Raw genomic sequence first — 25,733 nt, 5'->3', positions numbered from 1 at the left:
TTCGCTTTCTTTATGGGTGATTTGTGGATCTTCTTGAGTCTATGAATAAGAGTTTGTCAAGCTGGCTATCGAAGTTCTTGCATTGAGCATTAGAACGGAGTTTAAGAAAACAGAATGATAAATAATTCAGATTTCACATATAGTGTGATGGAATACTGAAATAGTGTACACAGCTTATAGGTGTTCAATGCACAAATGCTTTATTCAAAATAACTTAACTGGAACCACAAAAACAATAAAGAAAACTGTTTTGGCATATATAGAATTTATTTAAATAAGACGTTCAAACTGAACACATTTCTAAACTAGTTTTACTCTTTATAACACACAAGGCACAAATCTGATAAAGATAGAAGTCAACCATATTCCACTGTAACATGACAGAAAACATTAGGTATGCTTGCATAAAATAAGATTTATGTCTGTGATCTAGTTTTTAAGTAGTGATCATCAACAAAGGTTTAACTGATCCGGACATTTTGTGCATTTTCACAGAAACAGACCTGGCAAAGGCGGTCTGCAACACTTAAAACCTCAGTAATGGATGGCTCTCGATTCCAAAATGTTTTCTTTCCAGAAATAACAAAACAGGAGTTTGTTTTAAAACAGGGCCCTGAGTATTACTGAAGCAAAGCATTCTTCTCAAAATACCTTTCATGATTGAAGTGAAAAGCACACTTGGGTAATGTTTAAATACAGCTGAAAATATAAACTATTTAAAAACGGACTCAATGTAAATGCTTGCCTTCGTGCTACAAATGAGTGGAAATCAGTGCAACCTCAATGTTTCCAAATGAAAGCACCAAAAGCCCTCTTTAGCATGTGATTTTGAGTAGAGATGTTCCTGTTTTGAATTCAATAAAATAATCAATGCAGGCTCGGGCTCCCAGAAACAAAACTATTAGTCCGGTGCAAATATGAACAAGTGCTTCGCAGCATCTTTGAAAGGCAACTAAACCAATAATCTTTGGTACTAGAAGAATAAAACCTATGGACAGCTCCAAAAATAAGGACAAAACGCACTCAAAGTTTAACATTGTACACGTTCACAGTTCTACTGGAAATTTACTCAGACCCTTTCTGAAAGCAGCAGTGCTACCAAGATGCTCATCTTAAGTTTGGCAGCCGTAATAAAACAGGCACATAAAACCAAATTTGCCAAAATGGAACCATGTTTAGATCCACTTCAACGAGGATCTGGCAATGCAGTTTTCCTGCTTCTAAACGTACAAGACTATGAATGATCTGTGCATCCCCGACACGCACCCTTACTCTTTCTTCCATGACAGAAACACCTTTCATAGAGTTCAACCCATGGTAGCAGCTCTTCCTTTAGCAGTGTCATTAACGCAGGTCTCGCTCTTACTTCAAGTCCTACATTGAAGTATACGGAAGAGTAACGGGAATTGCTGAGCTGAAAACCCAGAAAAGGCTTCAAAAAAGTCACATTTACTGTAAGTTTCAGATTTTGGACCTATTCGCACATCTAGCCTTTTTTTGGCCGCCTTGACAGTCTAGTTATTTTGGGTAGTTCTGCTGCCTTGACTTAAAATGACTTGCATTGCTTAAGGTGCTTTCAGATCTAAATACTGCATATACAAAAAAAATAACTAAAGGTACAGATAGGCGTTTTACTAAAACCATGTAGCAAAAAAGTAGGGAAATCGTGATTGTGACATTTCAACTTTAATAGTTAACCAAATAAAATTGTCAAATACAGTGGCCAAAAAACGTAATGTGCTGAAGAAAGTCCTCCAAGTCAAAAAGCATGAATGCTACGAGAGAAATGGCACAAGGAAGTCGCCCATTATTTTCCCCTATAGTGAAATTGGTCAATTTACGATCTTTAGCTTTACGTTAGTACCCGGCAATAATTTACAGTATGTGTGCTATTGTCAGTGCAATACAAGATGAATCTGAAAAAATGCAGAGCATTTTTTTTTCCTTTCCTGGGACAAAGGCAGTCACAGACAGCATCTCAACATGATGGGAATGTTTAAAAAAAATCTAAAGTGTGTGTTTAACCAAACCATTACTCCTATATGTACAGCAAGTTTATAAAAAAGCAGCATTTCATGTTTGTGCATATTTGCATTTAGCTTTAAAAGACAGTACAATTAACATAACATCTGGAAGGCTTATACCCGATTGAAACGTCATATACAAATGGACTAAAAGACATTGCGGCAACAAATAAATTGTCCAGATCATACAGAAAAGGGAAATTTGGAGGTCTAAAAAAATTGCTTAGAAATATATATACAATATTTTTTACTTTGAGTACTAATTGCCCAAATATTTAATCAGAAGGTTTTTAAAAAATATCTAAAAATGACAAGCATAGTGCTCCAGCCAAACGTCGATCAAGCATCCCTCCCTTCTGTGTAGAATTTGCTCAAGAAGATGGCAAAGTAAAGTTTATTCCTTGGAAGGTACAGTTAATGCCTTGAACGTCCACCTTCAAACGCATGGTGTTCTTCATGGGCTGCAAAAGACAAAACATTTCATAATGAAATTCAGCTTTTTCAAAGCAGAATACAAGAAACTCAAATTGTACATGGTTCACTTTCATATGAAACTTTCAATGAACCGACTGTAAGGTGGGACACACGTCATATCCAGCAATAACAGTCCTCCAAGATTAATCCTAGATGTTGATCAAGGGTATCAAGCTTAGGGCCAGGAGAACTGAGTCAATGGTGTATCTTCCAGATAAATGGGCTCCATTTAGATTATCTGCAAGTACATTTACCTCATCTAAACACATCTGAAACAAACATCGAAGCAGCTCAAAGCTTAACCTTAATCACACCCCAATCTCCCCCACCGACAAGCCACCACCTTTTAATGCCCTTGGACGCACGCACCAACACACATCTTAATATTTCATGTTGCAGAAATAAAATGTCAACTTCGTCTCATCACTGAAACCTGACTTGCCTTCACAATCCCTTACATCATCTTCCACTTAGGATACTGCATACAGCACACTGGCTGCACGCACAGAAGAATAATAAATAAAATCCACAAGTAGTCTAGGTCCTGCACGTTCCAGAAACTCACAATCTTTAACTTCCTGCTGCTCATCACCTGAAAGGTTCCCTTACATCCAACAGAAGCTACAGAACCCACAGACCGAACCATTTACCAAACATTTCAACAAAATCTTCCTCAGAGATTGAAAGTCTCTAGAACCTAATTAACCAAGAAAATAAAAGGTCTTCGACCTCCTTCATACACTAATTATCACACATCCCCTTTAAATTAACCCACATTAGTAGAACCATTCATCAACATACTCTTTTTGCCCTATGTCATTGCGTATTTGCAGCTCCTAGCCCCTTTGAACTAGGACTACTTCACCACACCAAACTACCCGTCACACTAACTTGCATTAAGTAAAAACATCATTACTAAGAACCTTCAAAGACTCCCCTCGTTATCACCAAAAAACATGGCATCATCTTGTAAACCATGATTCAACCAGTATGAACACTAGGTGATAACACTTTACCATTAAAGCCAACATGGATGCCCCATGCCTCCACAAAATAAAACCGCTCTGTACTTTGGTAAGTCAATATCACTAAATGCAAATATTTCTTCACCGGCTAGGACCAGAAAGGTGGTGAAATTACTTAAAGCAGTCTATTCTGCTTAAATCACCCCATTAACCACAGTGAAAGTAACCTATTGCATGTGAACACATCACAGAAGCCTTGAACGAAAGCATAGCGCTTTTCACAGACGTCAAACATTGTCATTCCTCTTCAAGACCCAGTCATTCCCAAGGCTACTGACTATTGCAAGGCCATCAACCTAAACTTTAGAGAGACTGACTAGGCCAGATTAAATATTGTTAACACAAAAGGAGGCAATAACAAGCCTTCAAACTACTTTTAAAGGCAGACTTCCGCCCACACCCCCAAAACAACCTCTATTTTAAGACCACTACATACAAAGTCAATACCCATGACAATGTCGTTCTACAGAGAGGAGCTTGCACCATTGCCCAATATAGTCAAAAAATCCCTCACATATCTCAGGATAAATGTCTCCAATCTCCTGTGCGGATTTTGCATCCACTCAATTGTTTCAACTTCACTTTAACTGTCGACAGCACCAAATGAAATCAGTTGCAGGAACTTAAAAACAGCATTAGGTCAGTGTTCACTTTCACACAAACTAAAACGGTATGTACCTGAATTGCACCACAGAATTGTGCAAGTCCGGGGCAATTCCCTACTGGACTTTGGTGTCCACACTCCCTTTCTTCCCGGTGAGGTGAGTTCTACGCTGATGCTTGGCAAAATGTATTCCTAAAATAATATTTAAAACTAGCACACAAACATACCTGCCACATAACTTAACCACCTTTGGCAGACAAAAGAAGACCAGGAGCTAAAACACCATCATGCCTTAAATCAAGAAACACAAGATTGAAACATCAATGACATCAACTTTGTCACTATTCCCTGAAGATCTGGGACAACAACCCTATCTCACCGAAACAGTTTATAAACTTATCACAAGTAGGAGCACTTATTAGTCACCGATTAAGATCAACGAAGTTCCACCAGACTAGAGACCTACAATGAAGCCTTAATCACTCTTTTCCCACCTCCCTTATATTGTACATGATTAAAAAATATTCCCATTTCAAACTAGATTCAGGTCTTCCATGTTAAGTGCATAGCTATGTTTGTAGAGATTAATTCTATGACACCAATACCCACTTGAACATATAACCTATCGGAAACATTCATCAGTTCAAAATACTCTTTCAAATGCCTGACACGTACCCAGATAGTTCCTTCATCATGGCAGCAATCTACTAAGTCACAGGATAAGAATGAACATTTCTGGAAGTTATGATAGACATTTCCCTACACATGCAGACCTTTGTGCCATCAAGTTGAGGGTAGACCAGTCAAGTTGACAATGCCCAGTAAACGTAGCATAACTTCCTTGACTCAAAAACATTGTTTAATTTACTAATCCATCTTCAGACTTAGTACAGTCCATTAATTGAGCACGTAGCACCAAACAATTGTGCAGCCCATGGCCCCAGACTAGGGATGATTAAAAGACACCTCATTGTGATGAATCAAAATATCAGCAAAGTAGAATGTAGACTCAATACAAAACAGCAGAGCCACTAACTCACTGCAATTAGCCATACCAAAGCAATCTTGCTAGGTGCACAGAGAGAAAAACAAATTAAAAACATCACATTTCCCTTGCAAAGCTGACCCGCTTCAAAATGAGGAAACCAAATAAGACTCTCAAAGCCACCATCAAATGGTTCAAACACTGAACTGGGAAAATTGAAAAGGCAGTGTGATGGAGAGCTTGAAGAGCTGCTGCGAAACATCACTGAGAAGAATAAGGCACTATGTTCGAGGATCAGGAAGAAAGAGACAAAGCCTACATACCTGAATATCTACTTTGGTGTTCAAGTCAATGAAAAAGAATCTGTGATTATAAACAACTAGTCATCGCCTTATCCCCTCCACCACACTCTCTGCTGTAAACCTTTATATGTTAAAATAGCAGATGTGGGTGAATAAGTTATTTCATATTTAAGGCTCTAACATGCCAGTATCATCTTGTCCTGCCACTTACATAAGTAACTCTTCCCAGTGCTACCCAATGAGAAACGTAATCAACACTCTCCCCGTAATTGGACTACTTTCATTTGGCTCTATAGTATAGGAGGACCTTCTCCAGAGAGTTAATATACAAGTTTAAAGGGAAGGGGGCCAGGATACACCCCTGACGCACCCCTCTCCTAATGTCAAACTTGCGGGTCACTTTAAGATCTTTTGAGTAAGATCTTTTGAGTAAGATCTTTTGAGTAATGGACAACTGCTTTTGAGTCTCTATGGAGGTCCCTTAAAAACAAAATAATGTCCCTATCAAAGCCAATGGATAACATCTGCTAAAGCTTCGATCTATTTACTCGAACAAACACGGAGTACAGATCCATGAAGGCTAGATGGATAGAGCCGGAACGAGCCACGGTGTACTTGTTCAAGATCATATATAGGTTTAAACATTGTTCCACTGTGGATCGGCATGGGCGGAAACCATATTGTACCTCAGCTAAAGGTCATCTGCCCAATTTTCGAGTCTATCTAAAACCATACGTCCCATCACCTTCACCACAGAATCCAGAAGGGAAATGGGCCTATAGCAGAGAGTACTATGCTGATCGCCCTTTTTGAAGACTGGGACGATGGTCGATAGGGACCAGGAATCTGGGTCGCTGGCCTGAACCCATGCATTAATAACTGCTGTGAGTACAGGCACCCATGTTTCCACGTTCATGATGTAAAGGTCTGGCAGTATTCTATCAGGGCCTGGGGCTTATTTTTAGTCAGTCCCAGAATGCCAGCTCTTATCTCTTGTGCTGAAAAAACGACCCTCCATTTGCCTTCCACACCTTCTTGCCCTTGTATCAGCGATATATCAGTCTGGAACATGCCCTCAAAATGGTTTACCAACTCATCCTCTGAGATATGGGCATCAATTAGGTTGCCAGTGTCTATTAAAAAGGGACTGTTAATAATGCTCCAGAACTTTGAGCTATTGCTCAGAGTGCTGGCCTCTACTAGGTCTGACCATGCTCTTTCAGGGCAGACTTACGCTTTACTAGAGCAGCCTTATAGGCTCTCCAAAGGCACTTCATAGACACCTGGTCTCGAGGGGTCATTCCCAGGGCCTCTTTCAATTTCCTCGCGGCACAAGAGCAATCAGAGTCAAACCATCTTGGTCTTGAATGCGGTAAACACTAACCCTGGACCCGCAGTAGATTTACTATGGCACTGGACATATTTCCAAAGGACTCCATAATGTCCAATATGGCAGCCTCACTATCTAAACAGGTGGCAAACTCCCCATGACACTGGGTTAGGAGGGACTCATGGAACTGCTACGGGACAAATTGACCCCACTTCAATCTCCTCCCCACCCGCTTTAACCCCTTGAATGCCCATGACGAGCCGGACTCGTCATGGCACACAGTTCTCGTGTGCCCATGACGAGTCCAGCTCGTCATGAGACATCCCCTGGGAAATCCCTCTGGAGCGGGCACCAGAGCGATTCCCTTTAAACCAAAATAGCCTCGGGAGCTGGGGAAGAGCTTCCCCAGCTCCTGAGCCCCCCCCCCACTCTGCTTTCCCCGTAATGACGATCGGCGCGCACGTCGCGCTGACTATTACAGTGAAACCGAAACTGAAATGAGCCAAGAGGCTCATTTCAGTTTCACTTTCTAAGTGCTTAGGGGGCTATCTCAGCCCCCTGAGCACGTAGAAAGACGGGAGAGGTATCGTTGGAAAGGGGAGAATCTCCCCTTTCCAATGGTCCCCCTCCCCAGTGGATTCCCTGCTTGGGGATCGCCACAGGATGGCGATCCCCAAGCAGGGATCCACCCACTAGACACCGGGGGGGGCGGGGTGGGGGGGGGTTAGCGGCCCCTTGGGCAAGGGCCTTTGCTCCCCCCAAATAATTTGGCATCATTTAGTCTTTTTGCCCCCCCCCCTGGGGGGCAGATGGGGGCAGTAGGCCCCAATCAGCCCCCCCGGGGGGGGGGGGGGGCAAAAAGCCCACTAGACACCAGGGAATTTTAAAAAAAGTAAAAATAGGGGCAGGGGCTGCCCAAAACGGGCAGGCCCATGCCCCCACCCCACCCCCCAATTATTACAGTCTTTCTTTCCCCCCCCTGGGGGGCAGATGGGGCAGTGGCCCCTAATCTGCCTCTTCGGGAGGGCAGAAAGCCCACTAAACACCAGGAATTTGTTTTTAGGGTTTTTTTTAGGGTGGGGGCTGCCCGAAATGGGCACGCCAATGCCCCCACCCACCTGCCACCATTACAGCCTTTCTGCCCCCCCCCCCCCTCGGGGGGCAGAAGAGGCATTGGCCCCTAATCTGCCCCTTCAGGGGGGCGGAAAGCCCACTAGACACCAGGGATTTTTTTAGAAACTAAAAATAAGGGTGGGGCTGCCCAGAATGGGCATCCCCATGCCCCCACACCCCCATTTATTACAGTCTTTCTGTCCGCCCGGGAGGCAGATGGGGCATTGGCCCCTAATTTGCCCCTTTGGGGGGGGGGGGGGGCAGAAAGCCCATTAAACACCAGGGATTTGTTTTTAGTTTTTTTTAGGGTGGGGGCTGCCCGAAACAGGCACGCCAATGCCCCCACCCACCCGCCATCATTACAGCCTTTCTACCCCCTTGGGGGGCAGATTGGCCCCTAATCTGCCCCTTCGGGGGGGGCGGAAAGCCCACTAGACACCAGGGATTTTTTTTAGAAAGTAAAAATAAGGGTGGGGGCTGCCCAAAACGGGCAGGCCCATGCCCCCCCCAATTATTACAGTCTTTCTGTCCCCCCCTGTGGGGCAGATGGGGCATTGGCCCCTAATCTGCCCCTTCGGGGGGGCGGAAAGACCACTTGACGCCAGGGATTTTTTTCGCGCAATTTTACTTAGGGTGGTGGATTTTATTTAGGGTGGTGGCTGCCCGAAACGGGCTCGCCAATGCCCCCACCCCCCGCCACCATTACAGGCTTTCTGCCCACTAGATGCCAGGGATTTTATTTTGCACTGTTTTAGGGTGGGGGCTGTCCAAAACGGGCATGCCAATGCCACCAACCCCCCGCCACCATTACAGTCTTTCTGCCCCCCCCCCCGGGGGGCAAATGGGGACAGTAGCACCCAATCTACTCCCGGGGGAGGGCAGAAAGCCCACTTGACGCGAGGGATTTTTTTTGCACATTTTTTTTTAGGGAGGGGGCTGCCCAAAATGGGCACCCAAATGCCCCCACCCCCCTGCCACCATTACAGCCTTTCTGCCCCCCCCCACCCCAGAGGGGCAGAAAGCCCACTATCCACCAGGGATATTTTTTGCGCAATTGTTTTTAGGGTGTGGGCTGCCCGAAACGGGCCCACCAATGCCCCCACCCCCCCCCCCCACAACAATGACAGTCTTTCTGCCCCCCAGGAGGCAGATGGGAGCTGTAGCCCCCAATCTGGCCCCCCCTGGGGGGGCGCAGAAAGCCCACTAGAAACCATGGATTTTTTTGTTTTATTAGTGTAGGGGCTCCCCAAAATGGGCATGACAATACCCCCACCCCAGAGAAATTCCAGTCTTTCTGCCCCCCCGGAGGGTAGATGGTGGCAGTGGCCCCTGATCTGCCCCCTGGGGGGGCAGAAAGCCCACTAGGCACCATGGAGTATGCAGGCTTTTTTTATGCGTGGGGGTGGGGGCTCCCCAAAATGGTCATACCAATGCCCCCACCCTCACAAAAAATAGCCACAGTCTTTCTGTCCCTTTAGGGGCATAGCGGGATGAAACCCCTTTCCCAGATTCCCCCCCAGGGCGGCAGAAAGCCCACTGGGCTCCGACTTTTTTTTAGCAGTGTGCCTACCTGTGGATTTTGGGCCCTAGCGCAGTTGGCACGTAGGGAAACCTAGCAAACCTGTGCATTTTTTGAAAACTCGACACGTAGGGGAATCCAGGATGGGGTGACTTGACTGGCTCTCACCAGGTTCTGTTACCCAGAATCCATTGCAAACCTAACAAGCATTTGCAATGCAATAGGTCTCGCATTAGGAAAGTTTGAGCTTTTTGTATTGTAAATTGACTAATTGTTTATTTATGTGTTGGTATTGAAAATATTGAAATTACTAGCTTTCTCATGTACAATGTCAATAGTTTCAACTGTTGCAAATGTGACACCTATAGCATTTGTAATGCAATATGTGTTGTATTTAGGTGACATAGATGTATTGATATTACAAATAACAATGCCTTTTAATTTTTGCAAATAATTAATACTTAAATAAAAGTTAATGTAAATTATAATGTCAATTGTTTAGACTTTTGTTAATAACTCTTGTGAAGATTATGTTTAGTGTATTTAATTGCGCCTAAAATCCAATAACAGAAGTTAAATATTATCATTTTTTTTGTGCCATTTGTAATAAAGCCTAAATATTGAGAGAACATATTAGAGCCAGTTGTTAAATGGTTGTACAGATTGATACTGTGGTGGCGGTGAGTGATGTTGTGGTGGTGTCGAGTGATGCTGTGGCGTTAATTGATGCTGTAGTAGCGCATAGTGATGTAGTGGTGCCCTTGAGTGATGCTGTGGTGATGCGATAGATAGAGTGCAATAGTCCGATAGATAGATAGATAAGATAGATAGATAGATAGATACAGATAGAGTGTAATTATGTAGAATATAATTATGTGGCACTGAGTGGTTTTGTGTGGAGTGTATGTTGATTTTAGTGGCGTGTAATTATGTGGCATTGAGTGTTATTTTGAGTGTACCTTGCATTATTTGCATTGTAATTAATTTGCACTGAGTGTTATTTGGCGGGCATGTGGCATTGAGTGTAGTGTAATTATGTGACGCTGAGTGGTATTTGAAGTGTATGTGGCATTGGGTGCTGTGTAATTATGTGGTGTGTAACTATGTGGCACCGATTGGTTTTTGGAGTGTCTGTTGTATTGAGTGCATTGTAGTTATGTGGCATGTAATTATGTGGCTCTGAGTGGCATTCGGAGTGTATGTTGCCTAGCCGTGTATTTCTATGGTTCCTTAAACCTTTAGAGGCAATTCTTTTATATTAACTAAAAGGATGGTAGTTGAATGGTGTTTACGGCAGGATGTTAGTTAAATGGTGGTTACGGGGAAGCTGAGTGCTGAAAGGCAAAGAGAACACGGGCCAAAGCTGGAAGAAAACACGAGATGCGAGAGGCATGTGTGTGTGGCAAACACTGGTGGGGCTAAGAGCATTCTGTTGCTGCCTTGATGCCTGTGTGTGTGAGCAGCGGGGCTGTGTGTGTGAAGTGCCTAAAGTTGCAAGAAAACATATGGTTATTTAAATCCTTAGACGCAGAATTAATGGAGCTAATGTTATCGACCTTAGAAGGATGAAAAGGGAATGAGCGCGGCATATGTTAACTTTGTAAGAGAAGAAAGCGTGCAGGGCAAACTTATTATTTTGGTTGTTTGAGACTCAGATCTGGGCAAAGCTGCAAGAAAACACGGAGGGGGGAGGGAGGGGGAGAGATAGGCGAGAGGCATGTGTGTGTGGCAAACACTGGTGGGGCTCAGAGCGTTCTGTTGCTGCCTTGCCTTGTATTTCTATGGTTTCTTAAACCCTTAGAGGCAATTCTTTTATTTTAACTAAAAGGATGGTAGTTAAATGGTGTTTACGGCAGGATGGTCGTTAAATGGTGGCTACGGAGAAGCTGTGTGCTGAAAGGCAAAGAGAACACGGGCATGAAAGTGAAAGCAAGGATGAAAATGAAATGAGTGTGGCAGGATGTTAGTTAAATGGTGGTTACGGGGAAGCTGAGTGCTGAAAGGCAAAGAGAACACGGGCCAAAGCTGGAAGAAAACACGAGATGCGAGAGGCATGTGTGTGTGGCAAACACTGGTGGGGCTCAGAGCATTCTGTTGCTGCCTTGATGCCTGTGTGTGTGAGCAGTGGGGCTGCGTGTGTGAAGTGCCTAAAGTTGCAACAAAACATATGGTTATTTAAATCCTTAGACGCAGAATTAATGGAGCTAATGTTATCGACCTTAGAAGGATGAAAAGGGAATGAGCGCGGCATATGTTAACTTTGTAAGCGCAGAAAGCGTGCAGGCCAAACTTATTATTTTGGTTGTTTGACACTCAGATATGGGCAAAGGTGCAAGGAAACACGGAGGGGGGAGGGCGGGCTGTGTGCTAAAAGGCAAAGAGAACACTGGCATGAAAGTGAAATCGATGGATGGCAATGCGTCCGTGAGACTAGCCCTGTGGTGGGGGAGGGACAGTTGTGAGAGGCGCCATGAGGAAACAATCTCTCGGCATGCTGTGGCGGGGGAGCGCATTCCAGGCGGGGGAGCGGACCCTTTGAAGTATGATGCCGAGGCTACACGTGCACGCGCCAGTGGGCTAAGTGCTTCCCCAAACGGATTGCATGGCAGCACGATGCACGGGAGCACTTTGAAATGCCCCTCTTACTAGAGTCTCGCATAGCGATTGCGTAAACGCAATAGCTAGAAGAGACCTAAAAATGTGTCCAAAATAACACATTTTCCTCACATTTCTGTGGTGTAAAGTTCTGGAATGTGCGTGGGTCCACAAAATTCCACCCACCCTGCGTTCCCCAAAGTCTTCTGAGAAAAATGGTACCTCACTTGCGTGGGTAGGCTTAGTGCCCGCGTCAGGCAAGGGCCCAAAACTTATTGAGGAGACATCAAAATTACCCATCACAAAACAACCTGGTTTTGCAAAGGGGGTCCCATGAGTTTTTGGCCCGGGGCTTTCTGAAAACTAGACACCCGGGGGATTCCAGGGAGGTATGACTTGCCTGGATCCCCCAACGTTTCCTTACCCAGAATGCCCTGCAAACCTCAAATTTAGCTGAAAAAATTCACTTCTTTCACATATTTGTGTGTGGGAAAGTTGTGGCATCACCGGGCTGACACATATTTCCTACCACCCAGCGTTTCCCCGGGTCTCCCGATAAATACGGTGCCTCACTTGTGTGGGAGGCCCAAGCACCTGCAACAGGCAAGAGCCCAAAACGTATTGAGGCGACATCAAAATTGCCTATCTCAAAACGACCTGGTTTTGCAAGGGGGGTCACCTGGGTTTTTGGTCCGGTGCTCGGCAGCCACCAAGGGAAACCTACCAAACCCACACATTTCTGAAAACTAGACACCCGGGGGATTCCAGGGAGGTATGGCTTGCGTGGATCCCCCAAAGTTTCCTTACCCAGAAAGCCCTGCAAACCTCAAATTTAGCTGAAAAAAAATCACTTCTTTCACATATTTTTGTGTGGGAAAGTTGTGGCATCACCGGGCTGACACAAATTTCCTACCACTCAGCGTTCCCCCGGGTGTCCCGATAAAAACGGTGCCTCACTCGTGTGGGAGGCCCAAGTACCCGCAACAGGCAAGGGCCCAAAACGTAAAATGTAAAATTTAAAAGCAGGAGCCTAATCTTTCCACTAGATATTATCTTTTGTAGAGTAAAAGAAATATGGGACAAAACAACAGGGCTACCTCTGACTGCTACTGAGACATAGGTTACAAGGCCCCCCCCTTTGCTCGCCCCAGCAAAGAGGGGGTAGCTGGCACAAAAAAAGTTCTATAACCCTCCAGATGACATCTATTCTCTACAGCCCATGTTTCCTGGAGACAGATCACATCAAAGCTTTTAACAAAGAGTAACCAGTCTGGTTCCTCGAGCTTTCTTGTGAGCCCCTTCTTTTGAGCCCTGCGATGTTCCAGGAGATGAACTTACACCCTTTACACTCATGGGGTCCTGGATCCGGAGGCCATGCCTCCCCCTGTGATGGAAGAACGTCTGGATCCTGGGAGCCAACACACCGTCAATCACACCCATCTAGTGAACTCAAGGGCATGAACCTATTTGCCAAGCTTACCCCCGTTATCACCTCATGTTGATTCCTGTAGCCCACATCTTGGGACCGCCTCTGTGGGTTGCCAAGTGATGGGAAAAGATGACTTCGGGGCCTGTAAAAGTAGCCCAATGGGAGTGCCACAATTGGTGAGTTCGACTCCTGTAGTAAATTGCGCTTCTGAACATTAAATGCTGTTTACTATAAAATTATTGCTAAAATTAATGACAACACAGTTCCCTGTCCCAGGTTTTCTTAGCTCTTCCCACTCAGGCTAACCTACGCGCCAAGAGAATTTGATCTTCCACCCTTGGTCCGGGAGCAGTGTTCGAATTTAACCAATACACCACTTTGTTCTTCAGGTGGTCAAAATCTTCCTTGCTCCCCGGGTCAAGGTGGGGGGGCATTGACTAAAACCATAACAAGCTGGGTTGACTCTGGTGGCAAGTGGACAGTACACAAACTCAGAGGGGTTACTGGCTTACCCTGGGATCATCCCTCCCCGCCAGTCATCTGGGAAGCTGTTGGACCCACCAGCTTCGGGACCTTGAGGCTGATGATACTCTGGGTTCAAACGGCCCCCCTTACAGTGGACTTGACGAGCCAGAGGTTTTTTACTATTTACAGGTGGTACGGTCATAGCAAGGTCCGCTTCAGACACTAAGTGACTTGTTCGTTTTGTAACGCCCTCCATCACAGACCTGGGAGAGAGTCCGAGACCAGGCTACATACCATTACCATCTGGAAAATTGTCCGTGGCCCTTAGGAAGGGGGGGCTTGTGTGTGAGATGGCACGCAGTCCCTTGGTAGCGAAGCAATTAGTTTGGTTATGTTGTTGTCCAGCACGGATAAGTGGAGTAAAATTGGATCTAGTATAATGTCCAGTGCGGATAACAGAGCTGCTTTAAAACTTTAAGGGAGTAATATCCGTGTTGAGTCCTGCATGGGGCACTGTTTTTGACTGTAGACGAAGACTCTTCCTACGTTTGGCAGGGCCCCCCCCCCCCCCAATCGAGGGGCATTCCCTCTCTGCACCCCCTGCTCCTTTCCCCAATCCAGGGGTCACACCAGGACAAGCCCTCGGTGCTATTGGCTGGGTACTGTACTGCGTGGAGGTGATTGGCATGGGCAGGCAGGTAGCACCAGGACAAGCTTGTGCTATATCTGTCCGACTTACCTATAGATCCTGTGCCAGTGCGAGTGACCCTTCTCGTGAGGGAACTAATAAGCTCTATGTGGAAAGGGGAATGGGTGATTGGGACAATCGCCGGCTGGCCAGTTCAATTTCCTTATCCTGGACCCCAACGGCTCGCTGCATGAAAGCATCCATAGTGCTCCCTGACTTCGAGGGGTCTTTTGGAGTGCCTCCCACCGCCACCCTGCGTTTGCCCATAGTGGAAATGCTCAGGAGTGTCCAGCTAGACCCAGCAAGCACCCAGCAAGATGGCCACTAATGGCCAGGATCTCTTAAATAAGTAAGTATGCGATTCCCACAATTGCAGTGGGGGATATGGGCAACAGGTTAAACACAAGCCCACACACCAGTTAAATTAAGTTTGATGGAAAGTGGGGGCTCTTAACTCTTACCTGCTTATCCCACCAAATGCATATCTAAATCCATGTTCAGACCCCGATATCCTGACTATCTCCTTTTGAGGCAGGATCCATGGTCCACAGCCTAAGACCCGGGCTCCAGGCAAAAAAAAGAAGAAAGCGGGGGGGGGGGGGGGGGGGGGGGGGGGCATCCTCCTCCTGGCGCTAACAGGCACACCCTTGGCTTGCGGGAGCTATCCCACACTTTTACCACACGCGGCGCAGGCAGCTGGGAGCTGGCTCCTCCTCAGTGGGAGCGTTGGGTGTTGGGACACCGAGTCCCAAGTCCTGGTGTCCTCGCATGTGGCTGGCGTGCAGGTAAACAGAAGAGCAAGCAGAAAGGCATACAGAGTCATTCAACACAGTTGCAAGTCTAATTTCAATGTTGAATTATCTGCCAAACACCTAGAAAGAATGGTCACAGAACTACAAAGAAATCTTGAAAAATTGAACTGCCCAACAGTTGTTGCACCTGTAGTGCAGAGAGAGGGTGCTGACAGCATAGTGGAACCTATTTGATGAACACATGTCCACACATCAAATCTGATTTCTCTTTCACTGCTTTGGGTGGAGACTGATTGTTAAAGAAGGTCTCCGCCTCCTCCCCAGCACCACCTCTTTACACCACTATTTTGTAAAAAAACACTAAAGGAAGCAGTCAACAGTGAAACAAATAAGGCAGTATCATCAGAGGTGGCCTAGCAGGTATTCACACATAATCTGGATCTGGAATTTTGCTTACAGCCCAAATGCCACAGCACCTGTAAAGGTGTCAGAGAGGCAGCTGCGAGCATAGTGGTCTTGTTTAGCAAATATTGAAAGGAAGGAGACTACTGTTCATGTTAATTTCCCTGCACAGAGACCGATCTAAATTTACCGCAGGGAAAATTTGGATGGACCACTGCCATTCGATGCTTTGTAAACTCTGGGGGCTGTGTTCCTGCAAGTCTTCTTCTGTATGTACCACTATCATTTGCCATGCCAAATGGATGTACTGAGAGAATACTGTAGCCTCTAGACTTGCAGCCACACCAGTACTAATGCTATTTTTCAGCAAACTTTGCTCCTTTTTGCTTGCTGTTTGTGCCGCTGGAGTGGCAAGTCTTGTGGTGAGAGCAAGCTCATTTATTTGCCATTGAAAAAATAGTATGGGTTGGTGTCTTATTTGAGGTGATGTACTGATGGAAGAAAGTGGATTCTTTAACAGTGCGTGCCGCTGCACATGTTCTGTACAGCATGCTTAAGGTAGGTTACTTGCAACAACACTAAATGCTTGACTTGGAGACTCCTGCTTCACTTAACATATTACATAGACCTGTGGCCAATGTGCTGAAAAGTTTAGAGTTAGAAAACATTTTCGAACACTACAGTTGAGGCATACTACAGGGCTCGGCAATTGATTTGCTGAGAGCAGCTTGGTTTTCCAACTAAGCTTATACATATAACAAGGATGATGTCCTAGTAATAAAGTCACCCTGAAGGGCTAATCCAACTGAGTTTAGACAATCCGAAATGCCAAACAGGTGATTAATTTGAGGATGCAAGAGATAGGCTAGTGCAATCTACAGAAACAAAATAATAATACTGAGGCGCCTACGTAAAAAAAAGACAATATACAGATCATAGCTGATAAACACTTTGGGAGGCAGGAAGAGGCTGGACAACATAGCACCACACTAGAGGGCAAAGTTCAGGGAATTTCAATCATCCTGCAGAAGTTGGAGGGTGCTCATCCAGGTTCCGACCAAGATCAAGGACCTCAAAGGTTGTTTAACCACATCACATTGACTGATTTACAGCTAAAACCTACATTGAGGAATCTGACATCTAATCAGTTTGATGCATGTTTGCATTCTGCACCATTTATTATAGATTGCCTTGCTTGTTCCAAGACCTCAATTAGGCCAGATATTTTAACCCATAATTGCAAATCAGAGAGCGCTCAAAAAAATGTTAACCTAACAATAGTTAAACTAGCAGGGCTGAAGGCCGTGCTCTAAATGTAAAATATTCTAAGATTTCATGTCTTTGGGTCGTGTTCACAGTTAAACATTAACCAAGCTAAAGAATTAGCCCAGGAAAAATAAATAAAACTATTCAGTAGTATTCCAGGCAAAAATGTATATGGAATAGAACCCCACAATTCACTTTTGTTTCCTGTTGCAGAATTTGAAAGGAATATTATCAGCAACTGTTGTCTATACAGGCAAGAAAGACACTAAAAATAGTCAAAATGTTTACTTACATTGATTTTGTATGGGGATATGGTTTTTCTGTTACACATTTTTTGATGCTTATTATAAAGCTTTTCTATGCTGTTTCGTTGTGGATTATTCACTTTTTGCAGATGTTCTGAAACTGATGGAGAGGGAGCTGTTTGCTGGGTGGTTTCGGTAAAAAAATGAAATCGTTATTTTTTATTAAACATTATACATAGTAACTGTGTGAGTTTGAGTCCGCTCTTAGGTATCACACAATTGACACTGATGTACACCACTTCTGCTATCATTTAATGTATGTAGCTTTTTCCCCCGTCTTCTCCGTCACCCTGCCGTGTTTTGCCAGGGGGCTGTGGGTGCCTCCTTCTTGGATTGTTGGGTGGTTTTCCTTGACTATGCAGAGCGTTCTTTACTGTGCAACACTGCAGGTTAAAGTTGGAATGAAAGATATTCTGAAGTTGGCAATTATGTCACTTCAAGTAGTGATCTTTATTGCTGAGAGCTGTTGCGGGCCACGCTGTTCATTTTAAAATGCAGTACAGTATCAAAGCCACTTTAAAAAGTAAGTAGTTGGAAAACCAAATAATTGGTAAAGGAAATTAAAAGATCAGAAAGCAGATGAACTGAAGAGCCATTATTGTATGTAAACTAATCTTTTATATTGCACTCTGTCCACATAAAAACAAACAGAAGTAGAAATGGAGCCATTTCTCATCGAACAGCGCCAACAGCTGAGATGCACAGAGACTCCTCTGACAGTGGTCGAGGGTGCTTTAGAGAAGCCAAACACTATTGGAGATACAACAGCGATCCTCATGGAACTCAAGGCCAGTCCATTGACAGTAAAATTGACAAGGTCACATCTCGCCTGGATTATCTTACAGAATGTATAGACCGTCACAACGTAAGGGTTAATGTTGCCGATTTCCAATTTGGAGAATGACTCCGTTACTCGGAAAAGCTGTTGCAAATAGCCAAACATATGAATACTACTGCAGCAAAAAACGAAGAGTTGGAGACGCGCTCCTGGGGCAATAGTATATCAATTGTGGGAGTGGTCAAATCCACCAATATGGACAGCCTGGGCACGATACCTCAGGTGCCAATTGAGAAGAGCTCATTACAACATCATGGTGCTACCATAGCAATTTATCCGTATTTTATTTCAGCAGTACATGAGACTAGATGCAACTATGCAGATGTCAAATGAGCCCTTCACTCTGGAAGAATAAAATATGCAATGGTATATGCTGCAAAACATAATACCGACTTAGACAGGCAAACCCAAGTCTTCACTGATGCCATGGCAGCGTTAAAATTCTTCAAAAAGCATGGCAATGATGAAAAGACACTATCAATGACGGAGCGTTCCTCTTCTTCCATCAATAGTGGTGAATCGCTGGAATACGCCCAATAATGCAAAATAGAGGGACATCTCAGAATATCTGTGCATTTCTCCACTAGCAAATATTGTTTCTAAGGTTGACTATTAGCAGGCTCCTCCTGCCCGATTTAGTGCATCCCTCAAGTTGGATGCCTAGCTTACTAGTTCAAATAATGTAGACGACGTCCATTGTTGTGTATATTGGGCATACCGCCCTTTATTTAGAGCCATATATTATGATGCAATAGGCAAGGCAGCTGGTTGGCACGCCATGCCCTCAGGCGTGTACCACCATAAACAGATTATATTCAATTTTTCCTGGTACCATTCAATAACTTCCCTACCCTAATAATAATGATAAAATTTGGCAGATTTTCTGGTAAAACCTTTAACTGGGACAAGTTGGAATTACTCTCTATTACAGACACAACAACAAAGATTACTCTCAAGTATTCAATTCATTGGATGGGCAGCTGGTCACATATTTGGGAGTGGTTCTATGCAGATACACCAAATCCATGATCCAGGCGAATTATGGTCCAGCAATGGCTAAACTTGCATGCCAGATTGACACTTGGATTAAATTGCTCCTATCTACCACTGACTGAGAGGCACTTTTAAAAATGGTAGCCCTCCCCGAGTTCTCGTATCACTTTACAATATACCTTACCTTCCAAACACGAGCATGTTTCCGTCCCGAAGAACACATTTCACCACATTGATTTAGGGAAACCAACAATCCCGTTTGCTTGGAGGTCAAAATGCTTCCATACAAGAAAGCAGGTTTCGAGGTACCAGGTCTAGAAATGTATTATTTAGCAGCACAGTGCCAAGTTGTAAGGTATTGGTACCACCCGGATGCCAAATTACCCTTTTCTGCTCCTGAGAGGTAACATACTGAGGACACCCCACTGACCTCCCTCTTACCAAGGAGTTTGCCGAGACCCAGAAGGGAAATAGTCACAGTGATCTCTACTAGCTGGACTTGGACAGCCGTTTACCGAAGGACCAGGGACTCTCATATTTATCCTTTCCGGAGACCCTCCTTAGCTCAAAATCGGATTTGCATGCTTACCAAATAACATGGAGTGATGTAAACGTTATCTGCAGCTGGACTCACCAAGTTACTCCATCTCTAAATGGAGGATAGATTCTCCATTATTAAGCAATATAATTGTACATGCAAAACCACACCCCTGGATTTGTTTACTTGCATTAGGTCGAGAGACCTATTCTGTGAGGGGATACATGGATTCCACCAGAGCTCATACCAGTGAATCAAATATTCAGATCTAATGACTATGAGATGGGTATCTAGGCTACACAACGTGATATCCATTTAAAAGAGACCAGCTCTAATAATAGTAGACATGCCTGGGAGTTAAACATAGGTTCCAACATCAGAGATGCTACATGGTGTAACTGCTTTTCTCAGACGAAAATTATTCGATAAACGACAGATCTACCATAGCCTCATATTTGCACATGATGTCATGAAGAGTTTATGCATCTCTCTGGGTCGTGATAACCACCCCCACCCACCCACACATGATTTGTGTCAAGAAACTTTCCACTATTTCTATCATAACTGACAAAAGAACGGAACTGAGGCAGATATAGGTCTAATGGGTTATATTAAAATAATTCCACTTGATGATGCATGTTTTACAACACTTGCGCTATCATTAGCTAAGCACAGTTGCCAATCGCACAGGCCACATGGATAGCAGCTACTTGCTTTGCAGCAATGGAACATGTAATACTAGCCTAGATTGTACCACGTGTTTGTGCAAGTATGCTTGTAAGATATGCCATACGGAAAGAGCGACATGTTCTGCATGGTTTCCAGTGGACAACTTTAAATATATGCTTGTACTGATGAATTGCCATGGTTTGTGCTACAAAATGTAAAAAAAAAAAAAAAAAAAAAGATAATTCAGCTATTTCTTGAGTAAACCATTCACATCCGAATTCACTCTTGACAAACAAAGGACTGGTCTAAAGTGTTTTTTTTTTTTTATTCAACCAAAGCACCTTTGCTTGGAAAAGCTAAACTAACAACATAAATAGAGAATTTTGAGAAACAGGAACCCATTTCCAGGCAAGTTATTCAACAGGTTCCCATTAAAACTGAAATTTTGTTGAGGTTAAAGAGGCTGTAAAAAGGGGCAACAATCAATCAATACTAAAAAAGCAAAGAAAGAAAGTGATAGGGAAAACGAAATCAGATGCACGGACTTCAAGTCAAATTATCTGTGCTCATCTCCGGCCATTTTCTATTCTCTATCAAGACATTTACGGTGGTGCCCTATGGTCAATTCTCCTGGCGTGGATTAAGGAGGAGGCTGTTGAAGGGAGGTTTAGCTCTTCCAGATTTTAGACTTTATTCTTGGGCCTTTTCTCTAAAACGGTAGAATGTTATTGGACACTCCCCAAGATTCAGAAATCGGTAGGATGTTTAGAGCAATGCTTATTAAAGGAGAAGGGAGCAGGAGTTGGTTTTATGTTTAAATTTGCATACCCGAAATACTTCAAGAAGCTAAGGTTGAAGACTCTGAGGGAGATGGCGGAAGGAATATGCTACTTACCAGTATGCATCTGTTCTTGGCATGTAGAGCTGCAGAGTTGTACACTTTGCATAGATCGCCATCTGGTGTTGGGCCCGGATGTTTGCAGTTTGTTTTTGTTCTTTGTACAGTCTTTGGAAGTCACGAGTTCGGTGACTCCTCCTTTGGTCCGTACTGCGCATGGGCTTCGGCTCCATCCTCAGATTGTTTTTCGCCAGCAGGGAAATGATGGACCGTAGTAATAACAGTGAGAAACCCATGTGTGCTGTATCTAAATAAGATAGACTGGAACGGATACAGGTAGCCAAGGAGGCGGGTACAACTCTGCAGCTCTACATGCCAAGAACAGATGCATACTGGTAAGTAGCATATTCCGTTCGAGGCATATGAGCTGCAGATTGTACACTTTGCATAGATTATATAGCAGTACCAAACCTTAGCGGCGACCACCGGTATCCGTTGCAGCGGTTTGAAATAGTGTCTTTAGTACAGCCTGGCCCACACTAGCTTGTTGCTTGGAATGCACGTCTACACAGTAATATTTTGTGAAGGTGTGCGGAGTTGACCATGTGGCTGCTTTGCAGATGTCATCTAAGGGTATGTTCCCTAGAAAAGCCATAGAAGCCCCTAACTTTCTAGTAGAGTGGGCTTTAGGTGGAACAGATAATGTTCTTTTTGCCTTTTGATAGCAAATTTGTATGCACTTTACAATCCACCTAGCTATTGCCTTTATGCGGTGGAGAGAAGGAAACAAACAATTGTTTAGTTTTCCTGAAAGGTTGTGTTCTCTGTATGTAGTACAGTAAAGCCCTCTTAACATCAAGTGTATGTAGAGCTCTTTCCGCAACAGATTGAGGTTGCGAGAAAAAAACAGGCAATTCCACCGATTGATTGAGATGGAAAGGGGAAATGACCTTGGGCAGAAACTTTGGGTTCGTACGAAGTATCACTTTGCTGTGATGTATTTGTAAGAAGGGTTCCTGTATTGCGAACGCTTGTATTTCACTAACCCTTCTAAAGGAAGTGATAGCCACTAGAAAAGCTGTTTTCCAGGTGAGGAACTGTAGCTCGCATTTATGCAGTGGTTCGAAGGGCGGACCCATTAGCCATGTAAGAACTACATTTAGATTCCATACAAGAGAAGGCGGTGCCCTGGGTGGAATTATACGTTTAAGGCCTTCCATAAAGGCTTTAATAGCAGGCACCCTGAACAGCGACAAATGCTGTCTGTTTTGCAGGTAAACAGCAATCGCTGCTAGGTGTAAGCGTATGGAAGAGTATGCCGGGTTACACCTTTGAAGATGGAGCAGATAGCATATAATGTGCTGTATGGATGCATCTAAAGGGTTGATTGTATTGTTACGGCAGTAAACAACAAATCTCTTCCACTTTGCGGCATAGCATGCTCGAGTGGTAGGATGTCTGGCTTCCTTGATAATATTCATGCAGTCAGGGGGAAGGTTAAGGTACCCAAATTCTAAGATTTCAGGAGCCAGATCGCAAGGTTGAGCTGCGCTGGGTCCAGGTGTCTGATTTCTCCATGGTTCAGAGTTAGGAGGCATGGGGACAGGTGCAGTTTTTGATGTGGTACCACTGATAGTTGTAATAGTGTGGTGTACCACGGCTGCCTGGCCCATGTTGGGGCTACCAGAATGAGCGTGAGGGAGTGCTGTTGCAGTTTCCTGACCACCAATGGAATTAGTGGGAGAGGTGGAAAGGCGTATGCAAATCTGCCTGACCAGTTCATCCATATCGCATTGCCTTTGGACAATGGGTGTGGGTATCTGGCTGCGAAGCTTGGGCATTTTTTGTTTTCGTGGGTGGCGAAGAGGTCTATCTGAGGATGCCCCCACTTGTGGAAGAATGGGCGAAGAACTCGTGGATGCAGTTCCCATTCGTGTAGTTGTTGCGTTTGTCTGCTGAGCAGATCTGCCATAGTGTTTTGTATGCCTGGGACATGCTGTGCCAGGAGAAAGATGTTTTGTGGAATTGCCCATCTCCATATGCTCTGGGCTAAGCGGGAGAGCTGGGGAGAGTGTGCCCCCCCCTGTTTTTGAATATAATACATTGCAGTCATATTGTCTGTGCGAATGAGGACTGCTTTGGCTGAAATCTGTTTTTGAAAGGATTTTAGGGCTAGAAAGATCGCCAAGAGCTCCAGGTGGTTGATGTGGAGCGACTTTTGCTGTGGCGTCCATAGACCTTGCATTGTGAGGTGTAGGAGGTGCGCTCCCCAGCCGGAGAGCGATGCGTCCGCTGTTAGAATCACCTGAGGAACCGGGTCCAGGAACGGCCGCCCTTTGGAAAGGTTTGTGGTGTTCCACCACTGCAAGAGTGATGGGTGTGGCCGTCCACCAACACCAGATCCGTCAGCTGTCCTTGGGCCTGGTTCCACTGTTGTGCTAGGCACTCTTGGAGTGGACGCATGTGGAGTCTTGCATGGGGCACTATGAAGATGCAAGATGCCATCATCCCTATTAGCTTCATAAACACTCTCGCTGGGAGAGAGTGCTGAGCAAGGAACGTTTGGCGCAAGGCTTGTATGCTTGCGATTCTGGCTGAGTTGGGATAGGCAATACCTTTGGAGGTGTCTATAGTGGCCCCGAGATATTGCTTTGTGTGAGATGGTACGAGGTGGGACTTTTGGTAGTTCACCGTGAAGCCTAGCTGGTGGAGCAGTTGGATGGTGCTGTTTGTATGTTGCACACATTGGTCGTAGGACGCGGCTTTTATCAGCCACTCGTCTAAAGTAAGGGAAGACGTGAATATGTTGACGTCTGAGGTGTGCTGCTACTACCGCTAGGCATTTGGTAAACACCCGTGGTGCGGTGGTGACCCCGAAGGGGAGAACTGTGAATTGGTAATGCTGACCGTCCACCACAAACCAGAGGTACTTCCTGTGAGAAGGGTGTATTGGAATGTGAAAGTATGCATCTTTCAGATCCAAGGTAGTGAGAAAGTCTCCCTGACAGAGGAGCGGGAGGACTTGTTGTAGGGTGACCATGTGGAAATGGTCTGAATGTATGTATGCATTTAGAGGCCGGAGGTCCAGAATGGGCCTCAGGGTCCAGTCTTTCTTCGGTATTAGGAAATACAGAGAGTAGACCCCTAGATTTTGCTGATTGACGGGGACCTGCTCTATAGCATGTTTTTGGAGGAGGGGGAGCACCTCCTGTTTGAGCAGTGTGGAATGTTCTTGAGACATTGGACGGTGCCTTGGTGGGATATTGGGTGGGGTAGATGTTAGCTCGAGACAGTACCCTGACCGAATAATTTGGGTCACCCATTTGTCCGATGTTATGGACTCCCAGGCGTGGATAAAGTGTCGTAGTCTGGCCCCGACCGGAGTGGGATGGTCTGGGGGGAGCGGAGGGAAGTCATGGTGCGGGCTGGGTGGCAGAACGGGTGGTGTTAGTTTTGCCCCTGCCCTTATTGTTGTTGCCTCTGTATCCACCCCTTTGGTAGCCCTTTGAGAAGGTATTTTGAGGAGGGGACTTGTAGGAGGTAGAGGCGCTATCGGTGGAGTAGCCTCTGCCTGTGCTACGAAAGGACGAACGCCGAAAGGAGCGTTTAGGGGTCTGTGATTGTAATGCCCCCATAGACTTTGCTGTGTCCGTGTCCTTTTTCATTTTTTCTAATGCTTAGTCTACCTTTGGCCCAAAGAGATTTTGTTGGTCAAAGGGGTGATTTAGTATGGATGCCTGGACTTCTGGCTTGAACCCTGAGATCCTGAGCCAGGCATGACGACGAAGCAGGACACTAGTATTTATGGCTCTAGAAGCAGTGTCCGCTGCATCGAGGGCACATTTAATGGAGGTGTTAGTAATGAGCTTTCCCTCCTGTATTAGGTCATGAGCTTTACGTTTGTGTTTTTCCGGGAGGTGCTGCATAAGAGCCTCAAGCTCATCGTAGTGTGCTCTGTCATAACGCGCAAGCAGCGCTTGTGTATTCGCAATGCGCCAGATGTTCGCGGCTTGCGAGGCAGTGCGTTTACCAGACGCATCTAGGAGTTTCGATTCCTTATCTGGTGGCGGGGCCTCACCTGAGGACTGGGAGTTAGACCGCTTTCTAGCTGTGGACACAACTAGGGAATCTAAGGGAGCCGGGCCCTTAATGTATGTAGGGTCTGTGGGTGCTGCCTTGTACTTTTTTTCTATTCTGGGGTTTAAGACCCTGGCCCTGACAGGGTCTTTGAACACCTCTGCAGCATGCTTGTTGACACCCTTAAGCATGGGCAAGATGGCTGTGGACTTATCCTGAATATCAAATGTATCCAGTAAGAAGTCGTCTTCCACTGGTTCACTATGTAGTTCCACCCCGTGGTAGTGTGCTGCTCTCTGCACTAAGTGGTGAAACCCTAGTGAGTCCTCTGGGGGAGATGGCCTGGATGGGTAGAGGTCATCTTGAGGCACATCTGGTATGTCAGGGTTTTGGTAATCTTCCCATGGGTCTGGGGTCCCCGGTGGTGTGGGGTTCATTGGAGCGTCGGCCGGGTCATAATCTGGATCCCCGTAATCCGGATCTGGGGTCGGGGAATGATAAG

At 45.1% G+C, this 25,733-nt stretch overlaps 1 protein-coding gene across 1 annotated transcript in view; it reads right to left on the bottom strand.

Moving 5' to 3' along the window:
• Positions 1-248: 248 nt before the first annotated feature.
• Positions 249-25,733, bottom strand: part of EIF4E3 (eukaryotic translation initiation factor 4E family member 3) — a 134,138-nt gene continuing 108,653 nt past the window's right edge. The window contains exon 7 of the mRNA XM_085624904.1: positions 249-2,485. Coding sequence (XP_085481030.1) covers positions 2,439-2,485 — 47 coding nt within the window. The 3' untranslated portion in view covers positions 249-2,438. The remainder of the gene's footprint in view (positions 2,486-25,733) is intronic.

This window comes from Triturus cristatus, chromosome 9 (assembly GCF_964204655.1).
Source record: "Triturus cristatus chromosome 9, aTriCri1.1, whole genome shotgun sequence".
NCBI lineage: Eukaryota > Metazoa > Chordata > Amphibia > Caudata > Salamandridae > Triturus > Triturus cristatus.
This window is presented reverse-complemented; position numbering and strand designations above follow the sequence as displayed.